The sequence below is a fragment of the Sus scrofa genome, chromosome 4 (genome assembly GCF_054392235.1).
Source record: "Sus scrofa isolate SSC_HxYL_T2T_F1_AM1 chromosome 4, Sscrofa_HxYL_maternal_Yorkshire_Landrace_v2.0, whole genome shotgun sequence".
Classification (NCBI taxonomy): domain Eukaryota; kingdom Metazoa; phylum Chordata; class Mammalia; order Artiodactyla; family Suidae; genus Sus; species Sus scrofa.
The window spans coordinates 66,368,964-66,395,714 of record NC_139386.1 but is presented as its reverse complement, the minus strand read 5'-3'; the positions used below and the strand labels follow the sequence as shown (position 1 = coordinate 66,395,714).

The following is a 26,751-nucleotide window of genomic DNA, read 5'->3' as shown; positions in this document are numbered from 1 at the left end:
ACAGCACACAATAGGTACCTTAATATTGTCTGAATTTTCATCTTTCACAAAACTAGTGCTGCCAGAATTGTGAATTCCAGATTATCATTTTGGTTGAATAAGATGTAATTTATAGTTTATATTATGTAATAGAGTTTATCAATAATTTAAGTGGAATGATTAGTCTTATACTAACTTTGCAAGAAACACTCTTAAGCAGACAACTAGAATGTGAGGGGAAAGATGATGGCTAGAAAAAGATGGAGAAAAAAAAGAAAAGGATGAAGGAGTAAGAGAACATAACCATTTTCTAGTTTTTAATAGTAAATCATTACATTTAAATGTAAACGGGGGGACAGGGAAAAAAATAAATGTAAACAAAGCTAATAATCAGAAGGCACACAAAAGAGCTATGTGCAGACACCACTGCTGTTCAGCTTAATTAACATCTCCTATTAAATCTTTTAGTTACTGCCTTGCCTTTCCATTGCTGTTAAAAATAAGAGGTACACAGAAGGAGTTCCCGTTGCGGTGCAACATGATCCGTGGCATCTTTGCAGTGCTCAGACACAGGTTCAATCCCTGGCCCGGCATAGTGAATTAAAGGACTGGCAGCTGTGGTGTAGGTTTCAAATGCGGCTTAGATCTGATTCCTGGCCAGGGAACTCCGTGTGTTTCCAGTAGACCAAAAAAAAAAAAAAAAAAAAAAAAAAGATCAACACGGAAGCCCTTGTAAATCGCTCTGCTCCACACTTAGAAGGGTAAAACCTATACGTGTGTTGGTGGTGGAGGTGGGGAGAGGAGAAAATATGGAAGCAATAAATGAGGAAGACTTGTTTCCAAGCCTTTGAGGTTAACAAGTGCTCAAGTGCAGACCTAAATGCAGCTTAGAAAAGCTAACAGCAATGAGGAAACTCAAGTTAAAAGGTGATACTAACATTAGATAATATGTATCCTACTTCATCTATTCTTTTCTTTATATTCCTAAATGGGAATACTTATCTTTCAGCTAACGATGGTATGTCATAATTTAACTGCCAGAAATTTCTTTCTTCCTCTTGTGGTACATAAAATTGCATATTAAGGGCTCTTACAATAGAATTTAAAATATATGTATAATTTAACCCATTATTTCCCATTCTTAATTGAATTAAAAAAATGTTTTTAAAACTACCAAGAAACCACTTGTAGAACTAACAATCTAAGAAACTCACTTTGCAAACAGTGGCTTAGATAGAGTGTTTCAAAATCTAGACAACCTACCATTTAAAAACAAAGTACTGAGGAGTTCCCATTGTGGCTCAGCAGTCACAAACCCAATGAGTATTTATGAGGACTTGGGTTTGATCCCTGGCCTCGCTCAGTGGGTTAAGGATCTGGTATTGCCATGAGCTGTGGTGTAGGTCTCAGATGCGGCTCAGATCCCAGTGTTGCTGTGGCTGTGGCACAGGCTGGCAGCTGTACCTCAGATTCTACCCCTAGCCTAGAAACTTCCATATACTAGGTGTGGCCCTAAAAACCAAAAAAAAAAAAAAAAAAAAGAGAGAGAGAGAAGTACTGAAACTGGTTTTCTGGAAATCTTTTTCTGGAAATCTGGTTATCTGTAAACCTTTTGTTCCTACTACCTTCCTTCTGTTGCAAAAACTCATGTGTCTTAGCTTCCCCTCCCCGCCTCCCCAGAGTGGTTTCTCAGGGCTACCTGAGATGCTGTCTCCCGGGCTTACGTCCTAATTTCACCCCAAATAAAACTTAACTCTCAAAAAAATAAACAAAAATAAAAATAAAAAAGGAGGAGTACCCATCATGGCTCAGCGGAAACAAATCTGACTAGCATCCATGAGGATGCAGGTTTGATCTCTGGCCTTGCTCAGTGGGTAAAGGATCCAGTGTTGCTGTGAGCTTCGATGTAGGTCACAGACACGGCTCAGACCTGGTGTTGCTGTGGCTGTGGTGTATGCCAGCGGCTACAGCTCCAATTTGACCCCAAGCCTGGGATCTTTTCGTGTGCTACAGGTGAGGCCCCAAAATTATAAAAAAAAAAAAAAAAGACAAAAAAATAAATAAAAATGAAGTACTGGTGTTCCCATTGTGGCTCGTCGACAACAAACTCAACTAGTATCCATGAGGATGCAGGTTCACTCCCTGGTCTTGCTCAGGGGGTTAAGGATCTGGCATTGCTGTGAGCTGTGGTGTAGGTCGCAGATGTGGCTAAGATCTGGCATTGCTATAGCTGTGGCACAGGCCAGTAGCTGCAGCTCTGATTCGACCCCTAGCCTGAGAACTTCCATATACCATGGATGTGGCCCTAAAAAGAGCAAAAAAAAAGTTCTATCCTAAATGTTCTTAACATTTTAATTTAATTAAAATCACAGTTCAATTTGGAGAATACAGGGGAAAAAAAGCTGCTAAAATAAATGAATAACCCCACGGCTCCCTAATCTGTAAGGTATATTTATTTCTCCTTTAAACAGAATACCAAAGTAAACTCCCATGGAGAAGAGAGGCTTTAAAATGTAGAAATTCATGAACAGTGAGCTACAATAGCCCTCACCCAGGAATGACAAGAGGGGGAGTTCCCATCATGGCTCAGCGGAAACGAATCTGACTGACATGCAGGTTCAATCCCTGGCCTTGCTCAGTGGGTTAAGGATCTGGTATTGCTGTGGCTGTGGTGTGGCCTCCTATTTAACCCCTACCTGGGAACCTCTAGATGCCATGGGTGTGCCCCCCCAAAAAAAAAAATTCAAAAAAAAAAGGGGGGGATGACAAGAGGGCCAGAAATGCAGAGAGGATTTAGATACTTTAAAAAAGTACTCTAAATTTAGCTCACAGGATTTTTCTTTCTGGTCTTTTCCCCACTTCTGTATCAGACACAGAATTTGTAGATAGTAAAGGAGAATAACAGGAAAATGCCTGAAAATTCTACTGTAATCTAGTCCTCCTCCTTCAACCTTGACTTTATGATAGGAGAGCTCTGGTTCATGGGAAATTCCCTAAAGAAAGGGCTGAGAAGGTGGGAGCCAGCAGAGGAAAGAAGGGAGCTGTAATGTGTTTTCCTGGGGCTTTCCACTGTGAAATCTACAAACAATCATTTCTTGTACACTTTTGCCCTGTGTTATGCTTACAAAAATACAATTTAGATCATTTAAAAACAGCTACAGAAATTTCCTGTTGAAGAAATATAAAATGTCGGACTTCCATTATCAAATTATTTTCCAATCTATTAATAAACATTCCCCATAACTTCATAATAAAATCATTAAGTCCCTCTTTCAAATAAAGTATACAGTAAAATAGTTTCTCTACCTAAGCCGAAAAAAAGAGCTATTACCTGGAATAATTCTGAAAAGTCCTACCTTTTCTTTGCAGCTGGAAAGCATGCTAATAATGCTAAGACAAACTGATTGGACTGAGAGCGCCGGGGACCAGTCTTCTGTTAGAATGGATAAACAGATATGACCATTGCTATAAACATGAGGATGGACAGGAATATTTTCACCAGTAAACATGACCTACGAAAGAACAAAATTTCATTAACATTCGAATATTCTGTATTACCAGAAAACAAAATATTTTCCACATAAGTTTAAAAAAAAATACTACACACCAAAATCAACGCCAGACAAGATAAAAGACTGCTTGTGGTTTATTCTCATCAATTCAGTAAGTACTGGTTTTACCATATAAATGACCATGTAGTAGGGGAAAAAAAAAATCCAGATTATCCAATTTATATTTCAGTTATCTTCCCCAAATTCACTTTAAAAATTTCTAAAGTACCATGTATTTTTAGACTAGTGAAAGACAACTATATTTACAAGAATGGTTTTTAAAATTCTACTCATTGTTATCGGCATATAGAAATCAAATGCACTAAAATTTCAAATCAAAGCCTTCAATTTTAAGACAACATGAATTACATGCAGTAGGAACACGCACTTCACCCATAACAATGTCATTACCTAAGGTGCTGTCTGCAAAAGGAAACGACTGCTATATACTCTACCTCCTCTAAACTCACACTTCCATTAAGATGGGCACAAATTACTACTTACTAATCAGCAAATATTTGTATGCCTAGATGAAAAAACAAAGGCTGAATGAGTCTCCCAATTACTTGCTGTGTCTCTGCTTTTTCTTTTACTCAATTCTGTTTCCACCCCCCCCCCCCCGGCATTCATCTTGCCTCATCATTGCTTTGAAAGGTAACAAATCAATCACTTTCTTCCTTTACCCTAACAATTCGATGTCCCAACAGTACTGTTTCTTAAAGATATCTAACTAGGCATCTGACTAGACAGAAGAGTAAATTCATATATTCTGAGGAATCTGTAAGCAGGGCCCAAAGTAGGTCAAAGAAAGGGGAAGTCTTATACATTTAAGAATGCTTAGGAGTTCCCGTCGTGGCGCAGTGGTTAACGAATCCGACTAGGAACCATGAGGTTGCGGGTTCGGTCCCTGCCCTTGCTCAGTGGGTTAACGATCCGGCATTGCCGTGAGCTGTGGTGTAGGTTGCAGACGCGGCTCGGATCCTGCGTTGCTGTGGCTCTGGCGTAGGCCGGTGGCTGCAGCTCCGATTCGACCCCTGGCCTGGGAGCCTCCATGTGCCGCGGGAGTGGCCCAAGAAATAGCAACAACAACAACAACAACAAGACAAAAAGACAAAAAAAAAAAAAAGACAAAAAAAAAAAAAAAAAAAAAGAATGCTTAGATATGTTATTTTATAGTAAATTATTTACTTTCTTTTTTCTTTTTTATGGCTGCACCTGTGGCATAGGGAAGTTCCCTAGCCAGGGGTCGAATCAGAACCGTAGTTGAAGCCACAGCCACGGCAACACCAGATCCAAGGTGCACCTGTGACCTACACTGCAGCTTATAGCAACAACAGATCCTTAACCCACTGAGTGAGATCAGGGATCAAACTTTTATCTTCAAAAAGACATCAGGTCCTTAACCTACTAAGCCACAATGGGAACTCCAACTATTTGCTTTTATATAAAAATTAGTCCACCAATCTTTTAAGTGAATTTTATACTGCAATCAGATTAACCATTTTTATTCTGTTCCTTAGCAGTAATTCCTATTTCCTCATTTGGCCCTAAAAAAAAAAAAAAAAAAGTCACCTGGAGATCTGGCTAAAAATACAAATTCAAGAGCCCCTTTCACAGATTCTGACTTAGTAGGTATAACGGCATTTTTTAAAACTCATCAAATATATGCTAGTAGTTCCCAAAGCAGACTTGTGTATCTCAGCCCTGCAAACTGCCTCACCATTTAAATATAGCAGAATCTTAGTAAGGTGAAACTCCACCTTAAGTGATGACAGAAACTGATGAAATACATTGCTCTAGGCATACCCTTTCCCCCCTACTTTACAGAGGAGAAAACAGAGCCAGTGATATAAGTGTGGTCAGAATAAAGTAAGCTATGTATGTACAGTTTACCCTATATATTATACATAAGGTAAATACATACATACACATTTTTTTTCTTCTTTTTTGGCCGCCCTGGGGCATAGCATATGGAGTTCCCAGGCCAGGGATCAGATCCAAGCCAGAGTTGTGACCGAAGCCACAGCTGCGGCAACACTGGATTCTTAACCTACTGTGTTGGGCCAGGAATCGAACCTGCCTCCCAGCACTCCAGACATACTGCTCATCCCCGCTGTGCCACAGAGGGCACGCCAGGTATTATATTTAATATGGGATATGTTATAGGAAATTACCATAAGCTAGGTTTTACTTTTTTTTTTTTTTTTAGGCAAGAAATAGGTTTATTAAAATAAGATGCTTGTGAGAGCCGGCAGGCAAGGAGGTTCTGTTACTTTTATTTTTAAAGTCTACCTACAAATTTGATTTTATTACAATTTTACAAATATTTACATTTAACAAAGCACTCTTTCATACAAGTACGAGAGTCCTCTAGTATTTCGAGTATACTACCAACATAAGGGACTCATTTCCTTGGCTAAAGCTAATGTAAGGTATCAAGGAAATGACTTCATACACTTGTATTTTTTTTCCTTTAAATTCTGGTCATATACCCTCCATTCCCATGGAAAAAGAGCGAAAGTAAAGCTGAAAATTAAAATTCTTAAAACAAGAGATATCAAATTACTTTTCCTGCCAATTGCAGAACAGCTCCCCTTCCCCGAAGACTTGTGGGAAGCACACAGTTGATCTCAATTGTATCTATCGGAGTTCCTGTCGTGGCGCAGTGGTTAACGAATCTGACTAGGAACCATGAGGTTGCGGGTTCGGTCCCTGCCCTTGCTCAGTGGGTTGACGATCCGGCGTTGCCGTGAGCTATGGTGTAGGTTGCAGACGTGGCTCGGATCCCGTGTTGCTGTGGCTCTGGCGTAGGCCGGTGGCTACAGCTCCGATTAGACCCCTAGCCTGGGAACCTCCATATGCCGCATGAGCGGCCCAAGAAATAGCTAAAAAAAACAAAATCAATTGTATCTATCAGTACTTTTTTTGCTAAAAAAGTGCTGCTCTGCAAAAGGAAAGGACTGCTTAAATGGTTCTGCAGTTCCATGAGTCTCTCCACAAATATTTTTAATTGATTTTAGGAGTTTACAAATCTCATATCTGCTTTGGGGTATTCATTTTGCCACAAAATGCTACTGGACTAGTAGCATATTTTCATTAAGAACACAAGCAGTGCCCAAGACAGCATGTTTATTCCCTGGTCACAACTATTTCTTAAAGGCTATTTCTTTCCCAGTAAAGTCTCCTTTTTAACAAGTTATATAGAACAGTGCTGTGAAAGTGCTAAAAAAAAAAAAGAAAAAAAAAAGGAACAGCCAAGAGTTATCTTCTTTGGCACAAATGAATCAATATACAGGAAAACAGTCAGCCAAACAAAAGGTTATCATGACATGCTTTGACTACCTAATTCACTGAGCAGAAGTAAAGCAATATTCTTCTTGGAGAAAAAATAATATGAACTAAATCACTTGGGTCAAGAGCCAATAAGTGTGTGTGAACCAAAAGGAGAGAGAAGAGAGAGAAAAGGAATGAGTAGCAGTGGAAGACACCCACAGCAGAAGCAGCAGACATTCTTTAAGCAGAGAAAAGAAGACAGATACAGTTTTGCAGTTTGAGGGGACTGAAATAAAAATAAATCAGATCTCAGCAATGCTTAAAAAAAAAAAAAGGCAGGGGCATTTAAATCTGCTGCATGCAGGGCAAATGCAGCTAGCCTAAAACTTTCAGCAAAAACAGAGGTCTTGGGCCCAACCTGCCAGATAAAGAATTTTAGAAGTTTGTCAAAACATGGAAAGCTGAGTTCCCATGCCAGAAATGAACTCCTGAAATACAAGAAAAAAAGTTTATTCATGTAAAAGGCTGGTAAGCAGTCAGCACAGTTTTGAAGTAAATTTTGCTCTTCTGGTTTTTCACATGTGATGGAAGAGTGAGCAAGGCTGAATTTCTTCAAGATCATGCTCTTAACTTCCCTCATTTATTTAATACCCAGTATAAGCCAAGGGAGGAAATGGTAAACTATGTAAAACAGATGTGACAAGACAACTGAATATAATGAATGTGAAACCAAAGGGAATAAAAGAATCTTGCTAATTTATTTTTGAAACAATTTATTCACATTCAAATTAGTCCCACAGATTAAAGAGCAATCAGAGACTCCATACATTCCCCACTGCATAAACCAAATTAGTAAAATGGAATTATAGATTTTTAAGAACAAACTATTTAATGGAAAAAAGTCACGATTTTAGAAAAGGAAATTAGATTTAATGCATGTAAACCATATCTGAAGCTCTGCATCTGCATTAGAAGCAGTTCTCAGATGTCTCTAAATTTCCAAACATTTCCCTATTGGTGTGGCTCAAATTCAAGAGCAGGTAAGATCTGAGAAAGAACTGTGCTTGAGACCCATATAATTTTGGGTTCAAACTAAAATTTTAAGCAAGCCAGCCTCAGGAAAATCTGGGGGTATTAAGTGTAGTGTCGTTCATAAAACCACTAAAATCTAATTTGAAAGCCTCAGACAGAGACAAAACAAAGGATGGATATTAGCTAAGTGTTTCTAATGTGAAATTCATGGTCCTCATACTAAAGGATTTCCAAACAACAAACTCAATACTGAATGACTTCACAATATTGAGATTTTACCACGGTGAGGAAATACAAACGTGTTCAGACTAGTGCTCTGGAAGTCATCAGAAAGTCAGACGCCTAAATAGGCTATTGAGCTAGGTCAAAACACAATATATAGAGAATGAGCAATACAAAACAGGCTATAAAACAGGCTATAAAAGCCAACCCATAAGATGGATACCAAGGTTTCTACAGGGACAATGTGAGTGAATGTTTTCTCTGATTAAAAAAATTTCTTTTTGTCTTTTTTTTTTTTTTTTTTTTTTTTTGTCTTTTTACTATTTCTTCTTTGGGCCCGCTCCTGCGGCATATGGAGGTTCCCAGGCTAGGGGTCAAATTGGAGCTGTAGCTGCTGGCCTACGCCAGAGCCACAGCAACACGGAATCCAAGCCGTATCTGCAACCCACACCACAGCTCACGGCAACGCCAGATTGTTAACCCACTGAGCAAGGACAGGGATCGAACCCGCAACCTCATGGTTCCTAGTCGGATTCGTTAACCACTGCGCCACGACGGGAACTCCCTCTGATTAAAATTTTAAGTAGGAGTTCCCATCATGGCACAGTGGACACAAATCTGACTAGGAACCATGAGGTTGCGTGTTCGATGCCGTGAGCTGTGGTGTAGGTCGCAGACGTGGCTCAGATCTGGCGTTGCTATGACTGCGGCGGAGGCCAGCAACTATAGCTCAGATTCGACCCCTAGCCTGGGGACCTCCATATGCCGTGGCTGCGGCCCTAAAAAGCAAAATAAATAAATAAATAAATAAAACTTTAAGTAATGACAACACTTAACGGGCAACTATAAAAACTGAACGTACAAGCACAGAGTTTATTATAATAAACTAAATCAAATTTATCTCATTATGAATAATATATATGAGTAGTCTACCTAAGTGATAAATATCTGACCAAAGGGGCTAGGGATAAGAAATTTACCATAGTTTCCAATTCAGTTCTCCCCTTTTCATCATCTAATATATATCAGCAGCATAAATATTAACAGCTTTCCACAAGCAGGGAGAATCCGACCACAAACATATGAAAACAGGTTCTGAATTTCTGCAATGAGGGAATTTTAAGCAACAGAACAAAAGGGTCCATGTTAAGCAAGCATGAACAGGAGGGAGAAGATGGGTGAGGAGAAGCAATTACTCTTTCCCCCAAGTTTCTAAAGCTTTACAATCAAGGCAAGTATATTTTTAGCACCTTTAAAATAGGTCCATAATACAGCCACCTTCCACAACCAAATCACCACTGCCTCTCACCTGGATCACTGCAATAGCTGGCCTCCTCGTACCCTTGTGCCTCCAACAGTCAATCTAATACATGACAGCCAACATCTTCCTTTTCAGTAGGAGCAGGCTGTCCTGGTTAGCATTTTCAAAGGCATCCCACCTCATGCAGAGTAAACATCAAAATTCCTATGATGGAATATATATGTCCTAACCTATTGGTGGTGGATCCTCCAGCCCGAATTCTCTCTCTGACCTACACTCTACTCTCGCTCCCCTGGTACACTCCACTCCAGGGACCCACCTGGCATGTTCCAGATTCAGGGCCTTTGCATTGTCTTCATATGCCCCTTCCCTCACCCCCTTCATGTGGCTTCCTCACCTCTTTCCCCAACGTCAGCTTCTCAGTTACATCTTTCCTGATCACTCTAGCCATTGCTGCAACATCTTCATTCCTCTTTTCTACTTGTTTTACCATCTACCATCTATATATTTTGTTTTTGTTTATTGTTTTCTCTTTCTACAAGAAAGAAAACTCTACATAAGGAGAGTTTTTGGAGAGCTGTTTTGTTCACCACTGAACTGCCAACACCTAGTAAAGTGTCTGTCCTATGCTACATGCTCAATAAATAATCACAGAATGAATGATAAATGTCTACCTACCCAAATACTAAATAGATTATCAGCTTTCTAAAGGCAGGCCCAATTTCTTGCTAAGTGCCAATGTTTCCATGTCTCATCAAATAAAATCTTTTATAAATGGGTAATTTTACTACCCTAGAGTGGTTTCAATCACTTATCCAGAGCCTGGACCTCTGGAAGGCTTTAGGTATCAGAAATCAATAAACCGATATGTACATCAAGCTTTGATTATTGGGCCCATTATAATTATTTTATAACCATACTGATAAAGTGATTAATACTATTTAAAAATAATTTAAAAGTATTACTGGACTCAGAGTGCTCTGTCATTTTCTCACTCATGAATATTAGAATATACAACTTCTATGACATGGAAGGGAACACGATATTAACTGACGTTAAAAAGAAAGTCTCAGAGTTCCCACTGTGGCTCAGCAGAAACAAACCCAACTAGTATCTGTGAGAACATGGTTCAATCCCTGGCCTCACTCAGTGGATTAAGGATCTGGCCATGGCCATGAGCTGTGGTGTAGGTCACCGATGCAACTTGGACACCGAGTGGCTACGGCTGTGGCTGGCAGCTCCAATTCGACCTCTATTCTGAAAACTTCCATGTGCCTCAACCGTGGCTCTAAAAAGCAAAAAAAAAAAAAAAAAAAAAGCAAAAGTAAAAGCAAAAGAAATCCTCATATTCTAAAAGACTGGGAACAACTGCCCTAGAGTTCCCACATCATTCTACATGTAATCTTTCACTTTAAGAAACAACATTACTGGGAGTTCCGGTTGTGGCTCAGTGGTAACAAACCCAACTAGGATCCATGAGGACGTGGGTTCCATCCCTGGCCTTAATCAGTGGGTTAAGGATCCGGCATCGCTGTGAGCTGTGGTGTAGGTCAGATGTGGCTCGTATCCTGTGTTGCTGTGGTGTAGGACGGTGTCTACAGCTCCGATTCGACCCCTAGCCTGGGAACATCCATATGCTGTGGGCACAGCCCTAAAAAGTCAAAAAAAAGAAAGAAAGAAAAATAAATAACATTACTTAAAGAATAAACAGACATTTTCCCCCAGGCTGGTATTCACACCTTATTGGCAGTATGAAAGAGAAGGAACTTGGATTTGATTTTTGACTAGTTCCACTAACCAGCTTCTAAACCATAAACAAGATATTTCACTTCTACAGGCTTCAATTTCCTCATTTATAAAATGAGGATGGAGTTCCTATCGTGGCTCAGTGGTTAATGAATCCGACTAGGAACCATGAGTTTTCAGGTTCAATCCCTGGCCTTGCTCAGTGGGTTAAGGATCTGGCGTTGCCGTGAGCTGTGGTGTAGGTTGCAGACGCGGCTCAGATGCCGTGTTGCTGTGGCTGTGGTGTAGGCTGGCGGCTACAGCTCCGATTAGACCCCTAGCCTGGGAACCTCCATATGCCATGGGAACAGCCCTAGAAAAGGCAAAAAGACAAATAAATAAATAAAATAAAATGAGGATGAATCCACCTGCCCTAACCACTTCATTAAGAGCTGTTACAAGATAAAATGAGAACGAAAGTTACATTAATAAAGCATGATGCAAATATTACTATACAATAGACGGCAAGGAGGTAATATGTAGCTGAAATGCTTAAGTTCAGACTTGACCATAAAGGGACTTGAAGGCTAAGCTAGAGTTATTAAATTTGACTCCAGAGGAAGTAAGAACCATCAGAGGATTTACTGAGGAGGGTGGGAACGGTGGCAGAGGATGTCTGTGGAAAAACCAATGAGGAAATTGCACCTTCAAAGAAATTTAAAGGCAGTGTGAAAGGATGGCTGGGAGAGGAAGGAACAAGAGGTAATTCTGTAATAGTCCTAATGAAAGCTAAAAACTTGGACCACAGCACTGACTGTAATATAAGAAAAGTGGACTGACCTCAGTCTGTGAAAGGATCTGAAAAACTGCATTTAAGAGCGAGGGAAAGGAAAGAAATTCAACATGATAGGTAGGCAGAAACCCAAGGAAACAATGCTTTTTCTTTATTTTAGTTTGCTACTAGAAAAGGCTGAGTTTAGCTGTGTAAAATTTGGGACCTCTGGAGGTGTTTGAGTAGAGATCCCCAACAAGGGCGTGAAATTAAACCTCAGAAAGATGAGAATATACAGAGCTACAGATGTGGGAGTTAATGGCTTAAGATGGCTGAAGACTTTTAAAGAGTAAGAGGAACGAGGAAGCGCTGAACAGAGAACCTGGAGGACACCAGAATCAGATGAGAGAGCAGGAGTCAGACAAGGGAAAAAGGATAAAAAGGATATAAGCAGAGGACAGAATTTATTACAAAGGTTCTAACTTAAGGAAATATTAAAGATGAATTCAAATGATGTTTCAGTTTGATACTGGAGTTAGAATTAGATACTAAGAACAGAGTTTAGAGAACACTTGTGACTTGGTTTCTTGTTTACACAGTATTATTTTCCTCTGATGAAAAATTGTGTGAGTTTCCAGAGTAAGCCTTCTCCAGTATTCCCCAAGGCAAAGTTAAGAGTCTTCCTTCACATACTTTCAACTTAGTTGAGGTAAGGTAGAAGAGTAGGTGGTGGTGACAAGTGGCTACCTGAGACTTCACTGCCTTCAAGCAGAAACAGTAAGATGATGCTGATAAGCCAAAAGGCAACAATAGAAAGTAAACATCATTTTCTGGAGAGAAGAAAGACATGTGCTTTGCTTTTGATTACAGTCTACACATGGTTATTAGAGAAGCCTAGCAGTCATGATAACACATGATCTTTTTTTCTGCTCACATGAAAACTTTAGAACTCAAGGAGTCTGTTTTAATTCTATGCCTTAAAATAATTATCTCTTTAGCTATAGCACAATATAGTAACTGACTTCCATCTACATTCCATATGGCCAAGAGAAGGTTAATAAGTTGTTTGGTGTATTTTACTTAAAGCAGCAATGAAATATGATTTTCCTCGAAAATACCCTATTTTAGCACCTATCACATTGAATTTCAGGTTATTTGGGAAATTTCATTATTCCAAATATCTCATCACCTAGTAATACTACACAGAGTAGGGTATTAAGTCTTATCATTTTGCTACTAGTAACTCATTTACCCACCTTACCAAGCCAGAAATCTGAAATTCATCCTCGAGGCTCTTCTTTTCTAACCTCCATTTATCACAGTTAAACAGCTCTCAAAAATGGTCCTCTACCACCATTATCTCTTGTCCCAGTTTTAAGCCATTAACTAAACTGACAGTACCTTAAATTATAATGATCAGATTTGGGGCTGATGTCTAGATATTTAACGTCTTATAATCCGCCCTAGGAGTACTAAACAGCTGAAAAAGACAGCATGCCAATGAGAAATCAAAGAAGTGCTCCTTTCCAACAAAGCACCTGCCTCTTCATGACGTCATTCTACCAACATCTTATCTAGGAAATCATTCTTTTTTTTTTTTTTTGTCTTTTTGCTATTTCTTGGGCCACTCCCACGGCATATGGAGGTTCCCAGGCTAGGGGTCGAGTCGGAGCTGTAGCCACTAGCCTACGCCAGAGCCATGGCAACACCGGATCCTTAACCCACTGAGCCAGGGCAGGGACTGAACCTGCAACTTCATGGTTCCTAGTCGGATTCGTTAACCACTGAGCCACGACGGGACCTCCTAGGAAGTTATTCTAAAAGGCTAAGTTCTCCCACAACCCATGGGCCTGGGTACATTTCCATCCCTTTTAAAAATCTGCTTAACATGTATAGATGAGAAACAGTCTTTAGGAGTTTCCATTGTGGCTCAGCAATAATGAACCCAGCTAGGATCCACGAAGATGCAGGTTTAATCCCTGGCCTCACTCAGTGGGTTAAGGATCCAGCTTTGCAGTGAGCTGTAGTGTAGGTCACAGATGCAGCTCCTATTCAATCCCTAGACTAGGAACTTCTATGTGCTGCAGGTGCGACCCAGTCTTTAGTTCTTGGAGGGACAAAAGCAGCAAAGCCCTAAACTCCATAAAGTTAAATGTTCATATGACCTTAATTATATTACAATTAAGATAAAAGAACTTGATTATAACGATTTTCTTTTAATAAGTTTTTACTTAGTCAAAAATCACTAATTTAGCATTTGGCTATAATCTAAAAATATAATAAAAAATTTAAAAGCAAGGCAGTTACCTGAGGAGAGTCAAAAGGATATCGACTACTAAACTTAAATAGAAGTTGAAATTTTTCCCCTTCATATAAGGTACCTGGTGCACCTTCCATGTCTACAATCCACCTAGAATAGAAAAAAAATTTTTTAACTTCAGTTAAAAAAGACTGGGGTGAGAAGGAGAAAAAAGAACACTGAGCATTTCCTCTATGCCAGGCACTGGGACAGGGGTCATTCGTGAGTAACAGCACACTTCATCTCCCCAACAATTATATAAGTAGGTACTAAAATAACACCGTTGGCCCTATCCCCTTCTCAGACATTCCAGGGTTAAATAACTAGATCAAGGTCAGAAAGCTAGCAAAAGACAGAGCCAAATTTTAACCCAGGTCAGGAAAAAAAAAAAACAAAAAACTCAACTCAGATATGCTGACACCAAAGCCTGCACTCTTCCTATTCAATTTATGCTACCTTATTTTTCAGACTATTGCTACGATGTTCAAAAAGATTTCATAGATAACATCAAACTAGACAACTGCCTTTCTGATATCAATTATTTTAGAAGCAATGAGAAAAACAGATACCAGCAATGAATACAGAAAATTGTAGCTGTCGGACCAATTTTCTCATCAGTATTCTAAAGAAGACGAAACAGGAAAAAGGAAGCTAAGTTACTATCAGTTTACTTACTCTGGTGGCTGTTCAAGGCTCTTATAAGGTCTTTCCTTTGTCTCTCATTATATTTCAATTATTTAATAAAACCCAGAATAGACTTCTATGGCATCTATGGAAGCTTTTTCCCCCATATATAACAATCATGAATATAAATCTGTTCATAATTATACACTGTATAATATCTCGTTCTTTTTTTTAAAAAGTGGGGGTAGAGGAATAAAGATTATTATGGCAGATGACAAGGCAGAATTCTGAAGCTAAATGAGTTTCTAATTATAGCTATACCACTTACAATTATTGTATACCTGGTCAATTCTTTCAATCTTACATCTTTCGGGTATTAAAAACTTATTATTTTTGGAGTTCCTGTCATGGCACAGTGGTTAACAAATCCGACTAGGGACCCATGAGGTTGCAGATTCGATCCCTGGCCTTGCTCAGTGGGTTAAGGATCTGGCTTTGCCGTGAGCTGTGGTGTAGGTTGCAGATGCAGCTCAGATCCCGTGTTGCTGTGGCTATGGCATAGGCCAGTGGCTACAGCTCCAATTAGACCCCTAGCTTGGGAACCTCCGTATGTCGCAGGAAGCGGCCCCAGAAAAGCCAAAAAGCCAAAAAGCCAAAAAAAAAAAAAATACATATATATATATAATTATTTTAAATAAGAAGAAATAAAAAGAAGATTTAGGATAACATGTTGAGGTTCTATTCAGCACCCCACATACTAAGGACTTAGGACCACGTAAAATAATAAATGTGCCTACTCTCTGAAGGCAGTCCGTTAACACGTAACATTCCCATAGGAGGACAGGCACTCATTTTCAGAATGCATGCTAAACACCTTATATGGTAATAAAAAATATGACCACAGACCCAAAAGGTGGTATTTTACAGTAAAATAAGGTCTCTTGTTTAACTAGCTGGGTGGCCAAGTAAGCTGTTTACCTCTAAGTACATCAATTATAAAATAAATATTTTTAAAAAAGTAACTGTTACATTAAAAAAAAAAAAAAGTCACCCTGAAGTGTTTTTGGAAAGATAAATGACATACATATAAACTAGATAAAGATAAATTACAAATGTAAAAAACCTGGCAGAATTCCTGACATCAGGGCCAGTACACAGTAAATTAAATACAATGTAAATACTACATTTAAAAAACAGAAGCAAAAACCTATTCTCTTTAAAACTATCTAATTAAATTTACAAACTTTTGCACAGCAAAGGAAACCATAAACAAAACAAAAAGACAACCTATATACTGGGAGAAATATTTGCAAACTATGCAACTAACAACCTAACAAAGGCTTAATTTCCAAAGTATACAGATAGTTCATGCTACTCAACAGCAAAAAAAAACAAACACCACAATCAAAAAAAGTGGGCAGGGAGTTAGTTCCTTTCAGGCTCAGCAGTTAACAAACTCAACCAGGATCCATGAGGATGAGGGTTCGATCCCTGGCCTCAATCAGTGGGTTAAGGATCTGGTGTTGCCATGAACCTGTGGTGAAGGCTGAGGATGTGGCTCGGATCTTGGCATTGCTGTGGCTGTGTCTGTGGCATAGGCCAGTGGCTGTAGCTCTGATTTGACCCCTAGCCTGGGAACTTCCATATGCTGCAGGTGTGGCCCTAAAAAGCAAAAAGGACCTAAACAGACATTTCTCCAAGGATGGCATACAAATGGCCAATAGGCACGTGAAAAGATGCTCAAGATAACTAATTATTAGATAAATGCAAATCAAAACTATAATGAGGTATCATTTCATACCAGCTAGCTATCCATCATCGGAAACTACAAATAATAATGTTGGAGAGGTGTGGAGAAAAGAGAGCCGGAGTTCCCGTCGTGGCGCAGTGGTTAACGAATCCGACTAGGAACCATGAGGTTGCGGGTTCAGTCCCTGCCCTTGCTCAGTGGGTTAACGATCCGGCGTTGGTGTGAGCTGTGGTGTAGTTTGCAGACGTGGCTCGGATCCCAGTGGCTACAGCTACGATTCGACCCCTAGCCTGGGAACCTCCACATGTCGTGGGAGCGGCCCAAAGAAATAGCAAAAAGACAAAAAAAAAAAAAAAAAAAAAGAAAGAAAAGAGAGCCCTCCTACACTCTTGCTAAGAATGCAAATTGGTGAAGCCACTATGGAGCACAGTATGGAGGTTCCTTAAAAAATTAAAAACAGAGTTCCTGTTGTGGCTCAGCAGTAATGAACCCCAACTAGTACCCATGCGGACGAAAGCTGGATCCCTGGCCTTGCTCAGTGGGTTAAGGATCCGGTGTTGCTATTTGCTGTGGTGTAGGTCGCAGATGAGGCTCAGATCTGGCGTCACTGTGGCCGTGGTGTAGTCTGGCAGCTACAACTCCAACCTGACCCCTGGCCTGGGAACTTCCACATGCCATGGGTGCCATCCCTCCCCAACAAAAAAAAATTTAAAAATAGAGTTACCCAGGAGTTCCCATTGTGGCGCAGTGGTTTAAGAACCTAACCAGTATCCATAAGGAGTTGGGTTTGATCCCTAGCCTCACACAGTTGGTTAAGGATATGGCTTTGCCGCAAGCTGCAGCCTAAGTCACAGATGTGGCTCAGATCCTGTGTTGCTATGGCTGCAGCGCAGCTCTGATATAACCCCTGGCCCAGGAACTTCCATATGTCTCAGGGCCATAAAAGGGAAAAAAAAAAAACACAGAGTTACCATGTGATCCTGCAATCCCACTACTGTGTTTATATCCATACAAAACTCTAATTTAAAAAGATACACGGGGAGTTGCCGTCGTGGCGCAGTGGTTAGCGAATCCGACTAGGAATCATGAGGTTGCAGGTTCGATCCCTGGCCTTGCTCAGTGGGTTAAGGATCCGGCGTTGCTGTCACCTGCAGTGTAGGCTGCAGATATGGCTCGGACCCCACGTTGCTGTGGCTCTGGCGTAGGCTGGCTCCGATTAGACTCCTAGCCTGGGAACCTCCATATGCTGCAGGAGCGGCCCTAGAAAAGGCAAAAAGACAAAAAAAATAATTAATTAAAATAAATTAAAAAAATAAAAAGATACATGGACTTCCATGTTTATAGCAGCACTATTTACAACAGCCAAGACATGGAAACAACCTAAATGTCCAGGGACAGATGAACGGATAGAGATGTGGTAAACATATACGCAATGGGATGCTACTCAGCCATAGAATAGAATGGAATACTGCCATTTGCAGCAAAATGGATGTACCTAGAGATTATCCTAGTAAATGCAAAAGCCAGATAAAAAGTATCGTATGATACTGCTTATATGTGGAATCTAAAAAAAAATAACACAAATCAACTTATTTACAAAACAGAAACAGACTCAAAAACATAGAAAACAAACTTATAGCTACCAAAGGGGAAAGGGGAGGGGAAGAGATAAGCCAGGAGTATGGGATTAATAAATACACACTGCTGTATATAAAATAACCAAGGATTAAAAAAAACACCAAGGACTTACTGTATAGCACAGGGACCTATATTCAATAGCTTATAATAACCTATAATGGAAAAGAATCTGAAGCTGTACACCTGAAACAATATTGTATATCAACTATAGTCAAATTAAAAACAAAACAAACAAAACAGCTAGGTCCATCCTAACCATTTAAAATCCCCTTTCAGAAGTTCCCATCGTGGTACAGCAGAAACAAATCTGATTAGGAACCAAGAGATTTCGGGTTCGATCCCTGGCCTCTCTCAGTGGGTTAAAGACCTGGCATTGCCATGAGCTGTGGTGTAGGTGGCAGATGTGGCTTGGATCCTGCTGTGGTGTAGGCCAGCAGGTGTAGCTCCGCATTGACCCCAGCCTGGGAACCTCCATATGCTGCGACTGTGGCCCTAAAAAGCAAAAATAAAATAAAATAAAATAAAATCCCCTTTCAGCCGCACTGACACACCCACCTCTCAGTACGCCATGATAGCCTAAGAGGGGAAAAAAAACAAAAAAAAAAAATCAAGACTTCCCGGTGCCCTTTTCTTCTGTTTATAAAGTAAAATTTACAACACACACTGTACCATAAATTTACACATGATCTATCCAAACACAGCTTTTAAATATCAGCTAGGAGATATTCTTTCAATATCTGGGGAGATAAGTAAAAGAAGGCATACTTTTCAATATTCTGTGGGACAATTTTTTTTTTGGCCACATCCTCAGCATATGGAAGTTCCCACACCTGGGACTGAATCTGAGCCACAGACGCAGCAACTCCAGATCCCTAACCCACTGCACCAAGTCGGTGAGTGAACCCACACCTCCACAGCAAGACGAGCTGCTGCACTCAGATCCTTAAACCACTGTGCCACAGCAGGAACTCCTGGGATAATTTAAAATAATGTTTTGCTAATTTAAAAAACAACGTATTTTTACTATAGAAAATTTAGTAAAGTATACATAAAGCAAAAAAACACCCAAAGATAATCACTGCTTAAGTTTTTGGGGTACATTCCAGTCTAGTCATTTTGCAGTTTTGACATAGATGGAATCCAAATCAAATAGAGCTGCATTATATACACACTTGATTAACTTCAAATCATTGGTGTTCACAATTCCAATCATGAGCACACAGAGCCCAGAAAAAGGTTTATGGGAGAAGTCTCACTACTTAACTTTCTGTGAATAGCTCTTGCTGTGATTCTCAGGTCTAAAACAGGTATTTTTCACATATTCATGGCTCCTTATCAAAGAAACAGCCATCTATTCCCCTCTGAAAGTAAAACTAGCTTTGTTGACTATACTATGGCCTCTCTAAGGGATTTTCCAAGGCAATTATGACTATAAACAATTTCTGCCTTACATGACTATGGACCACAAGTGCTGCGGGCTGCCATTTCACTGTGCTACACTGAGAAACCATTTACCTATTTAATTAGTTCTAAGTCCATCTTTCTATATCTCTGTTCCCTCCTTAAAATAACATAGAGCTTGGGAGTTCCCGATGTGGTTCAGTGGGTTAGGACTGATTACTATCCATGAGGACACAGGTTCAATCCCTGGCCTCGCTCAGTGGGTTAAGGATCGGGCGTTGCCGTGAGCTGTGGTGTAGGTCACAAACCTGGCTACAATCTGACGTGGCTGTGGTGTAGGCCAGTGGCTGCAGCTCTGATTGGACCCCTACCTGGGAACTTCCATATGCCTCAGATTCAGCCCTTTAAAAAAAAAAAAAAAAAAAAAAAAAAAAGATAACACAGAAAGAGTTTATTTATTAGGTCAAAGGATATGATATTCATATATATACTTTTTTTTTTGTCTTTTTGTCTTTTGTCTTTTGTTGTTGTTGTTGCTGTTGCTATTTCTTGGGCCGCTCCCACGGCATATGGAGGTTCCCAGGCTAGGGGTTGAATCAGAGCTGTAGCCACCGGCCCACGCCAGAGCCACAGCAACGTGGGATCCGAGCCGCGTCTGCGACCCACACCACAGCTCACGGCAACGCCGGATCATTAACCCACTGAGCAAGGGCAGGGACCGAACCCGCAACCTCATGGTTCCTAGTTGGATTCGTTAACCATTGCGCCACGACGGGAACTCCCTGATATTCATATTTTTAAGGTCTTAATACATATTACCAAATTGTTTTCCATAAAGCTTAACATGCCTTCATCACCTTCCTTACCTATCCGACATAATCCCACTTAAATAATGATCTAATTTTTTAAGACTATTTTCATATTCTGGAAGATAATGCAAAGACAATAACTTTTGAAGTACATTTACAATAAATTATTTTAAAAGAAAAATTCTTGTCCGACAAATATCTCTAAGTGATTGGTTTATTCTGGACAAAGATATTGTTATTTTGGTAGTTATAATCTGTGGTTATGTGTATACAAATATTTCTATTTGTAAAAACATAAAATAGTCATTTAACTTTTCTTTTTGCTTTTTAGGGCCGCACCCGCAGCATATGGAGGTTCTAGGCTAGGGATTTAATCTGAGCTACAGTTGCCAGCCTACGCCAGAGCCACAGCAACGCTAGATCCCAGCCACGTCTGTGACCTATACCACAGGCTCATGGCAACACCAGATCCTTAACCCACTGAGCAAGGCCAGGGATCAAACCCACAACCTCATGGTTTCTAGTCAGATTTGTTTCTGCTGGGCCACAATGGGAACTCCTTGTTTAAATTTTTATAAATCACTGTGTTGTACAGTTTCTCCCTACTCACGAAAAAGTTGAAAATGGAAACAACTGATTATTAACAATTTCCTTGAAAAGTATAGAATAGGGATAGTGTTACAGGATATTCTGAGGTAGGTTAACAAAGGGGGGGGGAGATGAAAATGGAGTATAATTCTTGTTTAATGATATGGAACAAAACATAGACACTTGCTTAATTATAAAGAACAATGCTTTACTGTCTTGTCTTTTTTTTTTTTTTAAACTTCTTACAGCCCTGTGGCATATGGAAGTGCCCAGGCTAAGGGCAGAACTGGAGCTGCAGCTGAGACCTACACCACAGCCACGGCAACACTGGATCTGAGTGACATCTGTGTCCTATGCCACAGCTTGCAGCAACACCAGATCCTTAACTCACTGAGCGAGGCCAGGGATTGAACGTGCATCCTCATAGAGACAACACTGGGTCCTTAACCTGCTGAGCCACACAGGAACTCTGACAAATGCTTTACTTTTACATGTGTGCTCCATTTTCAAATTCTGTTTGAGATAAATGAAAAGTCACTGAGAGCCATGAAAAGACATGGAAAAACCTTAAATGCATATTTCTTTTTTTCTTTTTTTAGTTTTTTGGTTTTTTTTGCTTTTTTGTTTTTTCTAGGGCCACAGCCATGGCATATGAAGGTTCCCAGGCTAGGGGTCGAATTGGAGCTGTAGCCGCTGGCCTATGCCAGAGCCACAGCAATGCGGGATCCGAGCTGCATCTGTGACCTACACCACAGCTCACAGCAACACCAAATCCTTAACCCACTGAGCGAGGCCAGGGATCGAACCTGCAACCTCATGGTTCCTAGTCGGGTTCGTTAACCACTGTGCCACGATGGGAACTCCTTAAATGCATATTTCTAAGTGAAAGAAGCTAATCTGAAAAGGTTACATACTGTATGATTCCAACTATATGACACTCTGGAAAAGGGAAAACTATGGAGACAGTAAGAAGATCAGGGGTTGGTGAGGAGGAGAGGGAAGGATGAAGAGATGAAGCTCAGGATTTTTAGAGCAGTAAAAATACTATATGATACCACAAGTCACTGCACATTTGTCCAAATCGACAGACTAGACAACACCAAGAGTGAACTAACGTAAACTACACTCTTTCAGTGATTATGATCTATCAGTATAGGTTCATGGATTCTAACAAATGTATCACTCTGGGAATGTTGACAATGAGACGGGGTAGGGCCTGTGTGGAAGCAGAGGGTGTATGGGAAATCTCTGTACCTTCCACTCAGTTCTGCAGTGAATCTATACCTGCCCAATCACTGAGAACCCAGCAATACTCTAAAGAGATAGCTACAGAGCTAGAGATACATGCTACACTTTCAAACATCAATACATCCATTCAAACATCAACATATCCTTTCTTCATATTCCTGTTCTTAAAACTCGACTCCTGCCCGTCTTAAGTACTGGCTCAAATGTCAAACTCAAAGGTAACGAAAAATTGTTTCTTCTGAAAATAATATGAACTTGTTGTACGAATTTTGGTCACTTTTGCTCTGTGGACCTAGATATCACTAAATATTTGAACTGTTCTATCTGCCATACAAATTGGAGTACAGTAAACTTTTATCTTGCTGGCTTCTATCCCATCTATATTTTTGGAGATTTTTTTAAGGCTAGAGTCAATTATTTTAAAATTTCCCATTTTAGAACATTTACCCTTGTCTAACAGAACTGTTAAATCAAAGGAGTGGCAAGGGAGCTCCTGCTGTGGCTCAGTGGGTTAAGAATCTGACAGTATCCACGAGGATGCAGGTTCAAGCTCTGGCCTTGCTCAGTGGGTTAAGGACCCAGTGTTGCTGCAAGCTGTGGTGTGGGTCACAAATTCAGCTCAGATTTGGTGTAGCTGTGGCTGTGGCGCAGGCTGGCAGCTGAAGCTGATTCAAACCCTAGCCCAGGAACTTCCATATACCACAAGTATGGCCAAAAAAAGAAGGAAAAAAAAAAAAAAGAATCCAACTGCAGCAACTCGGAGGTCCGATCCCCTGCCTGGTGGGTGCAATGGGTTAAAGGATCAGGCTGTAGGTCACACCTGCGGCTGGATTCAATTCCTGGCCAGAAACTTGCATATACTGAGAGTGTAGCCATAAAAAAAAAAAAAGGAGTGGTTAAGGACAGACTACAATGGGTTATGAAATCTTAGGATGATACTCTTGAAAACATTTCATACTAATTCAAACGCTCATTTTTAAGAGAAGGGACCCAAATCTCTCTACTCCTCCTGGCACATCTAGAAAGAGACTTTTGTTTCAGTCCCAAGGAAGGAGCTAAATTGGCGGATACTTCTATATCCTCCCACTACCTTTCACTTTTCATCTTCAAGGAAAAGTTCCTTATCTACTAAGTGAGAATGCTGAGAGTCGTGACGTTCACTTAGCTATGCTCCGTAAATGAAGCAACTAACATGTTCAGGGGACCGGGAAGGGGACACCTCTTTAGTAACAGCAGTTACCTTCTGCAGTTACTTTGAATTATTTCCAGTTATCTCATTTTGAGGCTGCCATTTACACTGAGAACAGACACTGTTATTCTCTCCAAAGCATTTACTATGATTTTGAAAATTTTGATAAATAACCTCATACCAAACTGCTCTATTATAGATGAAGTACATTTCATAACAGTGAAACCAAAGTTTTTATATGCTGCCTCACTAGCAAGACACTGTTCTTTTTCTTTTCATGGCTGCACCTGCAGTAACATGGAATTCTCAGCCTAGGGGGGTCAAATTGGAGCTCCGGCTGCCAGCCTGCACCACAGCCACAGCAACACTGTATTTGATCTGCATCTGCAAGCTACACCACAGCAGCAGCAAGGCCAGACCCTTAACCCACTGAGCCAGGCCAGGGATTGAACTGGCATCCTCATGGAGACCACGACAGGTCCCTAATATGCTAAGCCACAGTGGGAACTCTAAGAAACTTTCATAAAACAAAATCATACAGATAAGTACATAGAAGAAGATCTGTTTATTGGATTTACATCTTGATGGAAAAGAATGGGATGAAGTATGAAAATAATACTGTATTTCAAAAAATGAATATATAGTCATATATTTTATTGATAATAAAAGAAAAACGAGTAAGTACTTTAAAACTTAAATACTTACTGTGTAATTGAATTCTGAACACTTTTTTCATTTAAAGTCATTCCAGGAGGTGGGTCATTTTGCAAAGCCAACAGTTCTTTCTGTAGTCGTTTCTAGAAAAGAATTTCAATAATAATTTGTACCTTTTTCCCCAACATAATATCCTTCTAACCATAGTCTGAAATCCTTGATTAAACTTCCTCCAAATGCTCATGCTTTTTCCTTTACAAGCTCTGTACATCTTACATATATTTTACATGCCTAATTCTCAAAATTTTAATTGCCTGTTCTATAACTCACAATTATCAAAATACTTCTAAGCATATTCGTAAACATTCATGCTCTATTCATAGCTATCCCATTAGCTTTATAAGGTTATAAATGCTTAAAACTTTTAGCAGTGTTTCCTTTACCACTTTTCAATTATAAAAAGCACAGTTCTCTATAAATCTTAAAAAATTGCGTCATTTCATTTTTTTCTTTTCTTTTTTGGCTGTCCCACCTATGCCACAGCTGTGGCACGCCAGCTCTTTTAACGCACTGTGCCAGGCTGGGGATCAAACCTGCGTCCTGGTGCCACAGAGATGCTGCCAATCCCGTTGCACTACAGCAGGAACTCCAAGGATGTGTCATTTCAGACAGACAAGCTTTCCAGAACTATACAAGTAGCCTTTCATGCAAAAAGCCTTTTGAAAATGTTTTAAGTAATTTTAATCCATACATTACAGTGCCTATTTGTTTTCTTAAAATAGGATCATCCATAATAATTTAATCTTTCAACACCAAAATATAACACATCAGGGCCTAAGATATGTAAAGTTACTTTTTTACATACTAGATGTCCCCAAATGGCTAAATATTTGCATTGTTTGTACAGATTTTACTGTTCAATTCTTCTCTATAATCAGCAGAACATTTTCAGTGTTCAACAAAGCAAAACAAAAACCACAGCAGCCCATAACTTATGGGCTTAAAAACCAAATAATCAATGCTATTAGAATTGCATGCAACGTAATCAAGATTTTTAATGAACATCTTTTCCTGGATTAAAACACAACGTAAGGATTTCCCCCCCACACCCCTTTTTAGGGCCACACCCACAGCATATGCAAGCTCCCATGCAGCTGCTGGCCTACACCACAGCCATGGCAATGCAGGATCCAATCTGTGTCTGCAACCTATACCACAGCTCACGGCAACGCCGGATCCTTAACCCACCCTGGGGGGCCAGGAATCGAACCCAAGTAATCATGGAATACTAGTCGGGTTCATTACTGGTGAGCCACAATGGGAACTCCACAAATACGGATTTCTGCTCAGAACTTTAAACAACTCTCTGTTTAAAAGCTAGTTTTCTTTTTTTTGAAATAGTAAAATATTATCAATACAGCACTGTTTCTAGATCAATTCATAAAACCTTTAAATAAGCTTACCATCAACCAACACCACTATAGATTAGAAAACTCCTCTCTTCTTTGTTGATAATCAATGTCACAACTTTTTAAAAAAATGACTTTTTAAACTGCCAAAGATGAAAACTTTTCCTGTGTGCAATATCATAATTACTAACAATGAAAATATCAACAACCTGCAATTTCTGACCTCAGCTGCCTTCCAAAATGCAAAAATTACAAACTGAAAATTAGTTAAGAAAAATTGTAATTGTCTAAAATATAGAAAGAAAGCTACATAAACAATTTGTTTTGAATAAAGGAGGAATATATTTGTGATATGTTAGAAGAGGGTTTTTAATTTATTCCACTTATATTAAACAAATGTGGGTTCTATAATCGAGTAAATTTTCAAATATATGGGCTCAATAAGGAAAAATGGGTTTCTGTAATGCAAGAATTCTCAGAGACTTCAGTATGCTCACTTGGACAAGGATTCTCTAAGGGAAGGAAGATTAACATACAGGTTTCCAAAAGTAATGGAATCCTCTCAGTGTAGGGTCATCTTGGAAAGTCTTGTATCAGTGATCACACTTTGGGAAACAATGCTGTGAAAATCCTCCACATCTTGAGAACTTTACTAAGCCCTTGTTTTGAATCAAGACACATAGGAAGGTCAATCTGCATAGCTACCCACTGAAACAGGATATAAAGACAAGAATTGTTTGGGTGTAATTATCCCTAGGTCTCCAGAACATAAAGGTGAAGGGTGCTGTGGAAAAAGAAATCTTTTCCCCACCCTGACACTACTTCTTATATGTCTGCAAAGGAAGGGGCCTGTGTAGTCACACTCCGAGATAATCTCCTGGTATTCACACCCTTTGTAGTTCCCTCCCATATTGTACTAGAGTGATCTCTGTGACCAACAGAACAGAGCAGAAATGATGGTACATCGCTCCCAAGATTAGGTTATAAAAGACTATGACTTGCATCTTTGTCATTCTCTCTAGAATCACTTGCCATATTGTGAACAGCCCAATTCAGAGGTCTACATGGCAAGGTTATGGCCTCCTGCCAATAACCATGTAGGATTTGGAAGACTCTCCAATCTGCAATCTCCAACTCCGGCCAAGCTTTCAGATGACTGGGCCTAGGGCCAATATTTTGCCTGCAAACTTAATCCAGAACCATCCAACCTCTCCCCATGAGAAGGGACACCATTCAGGTTTTCATTTTAATTTCAGTATCACAGGTCAGAATCCAAGACAATCACTGGAACTTTTTTTTTTTTTTGTCTTTTTGCCTTTTCTAGGGC

At 39.8% G+C, this 26,751-nt stretch overlaps 1 protein-coding gene and 1 long non-coding RNA gene across 2 annotated transcripts in view; one reads left to right on the top strand and one right to left on the bottom strand.

The window, feature by feature from the left end:
• UBE2W (ubiquitin conjugating enzyme E2 W) overlaps positions 1 to 24,160 on the bottom strand; it is a gene marked incomplete at its 5' end in the record, with an annotated part of 37,801 nt that extends 13,641 nt beyond the window's left edge. Inside the window, 3 exon segments of the mRNA NM_001243317.1 lie at positions 3,336 to 3,491; positions 14,123 to 14,225; positions 24,067 to 24,160. Coding sequence (NP_001230246.1) covers positions 3,336 to 3,491; positions 14,123 to 14,225; positions 24,067 to 24,160 — 353 coding nt within the window.
• Positions 5,722 to 10,648, top strand: LOC146403834 (uncharacterized). Its single transcript, XR_014843687.1, has 2 exons — positions 5,722 to 8,415; positions 8,845 to 10,648. It is a non-coding gene; the product is annotated as an uncharacterized LOC146403834 (long non-coding RNA).
• Positions 24,161 to 26,751: the final 2,591 nt, after the last annotated feature.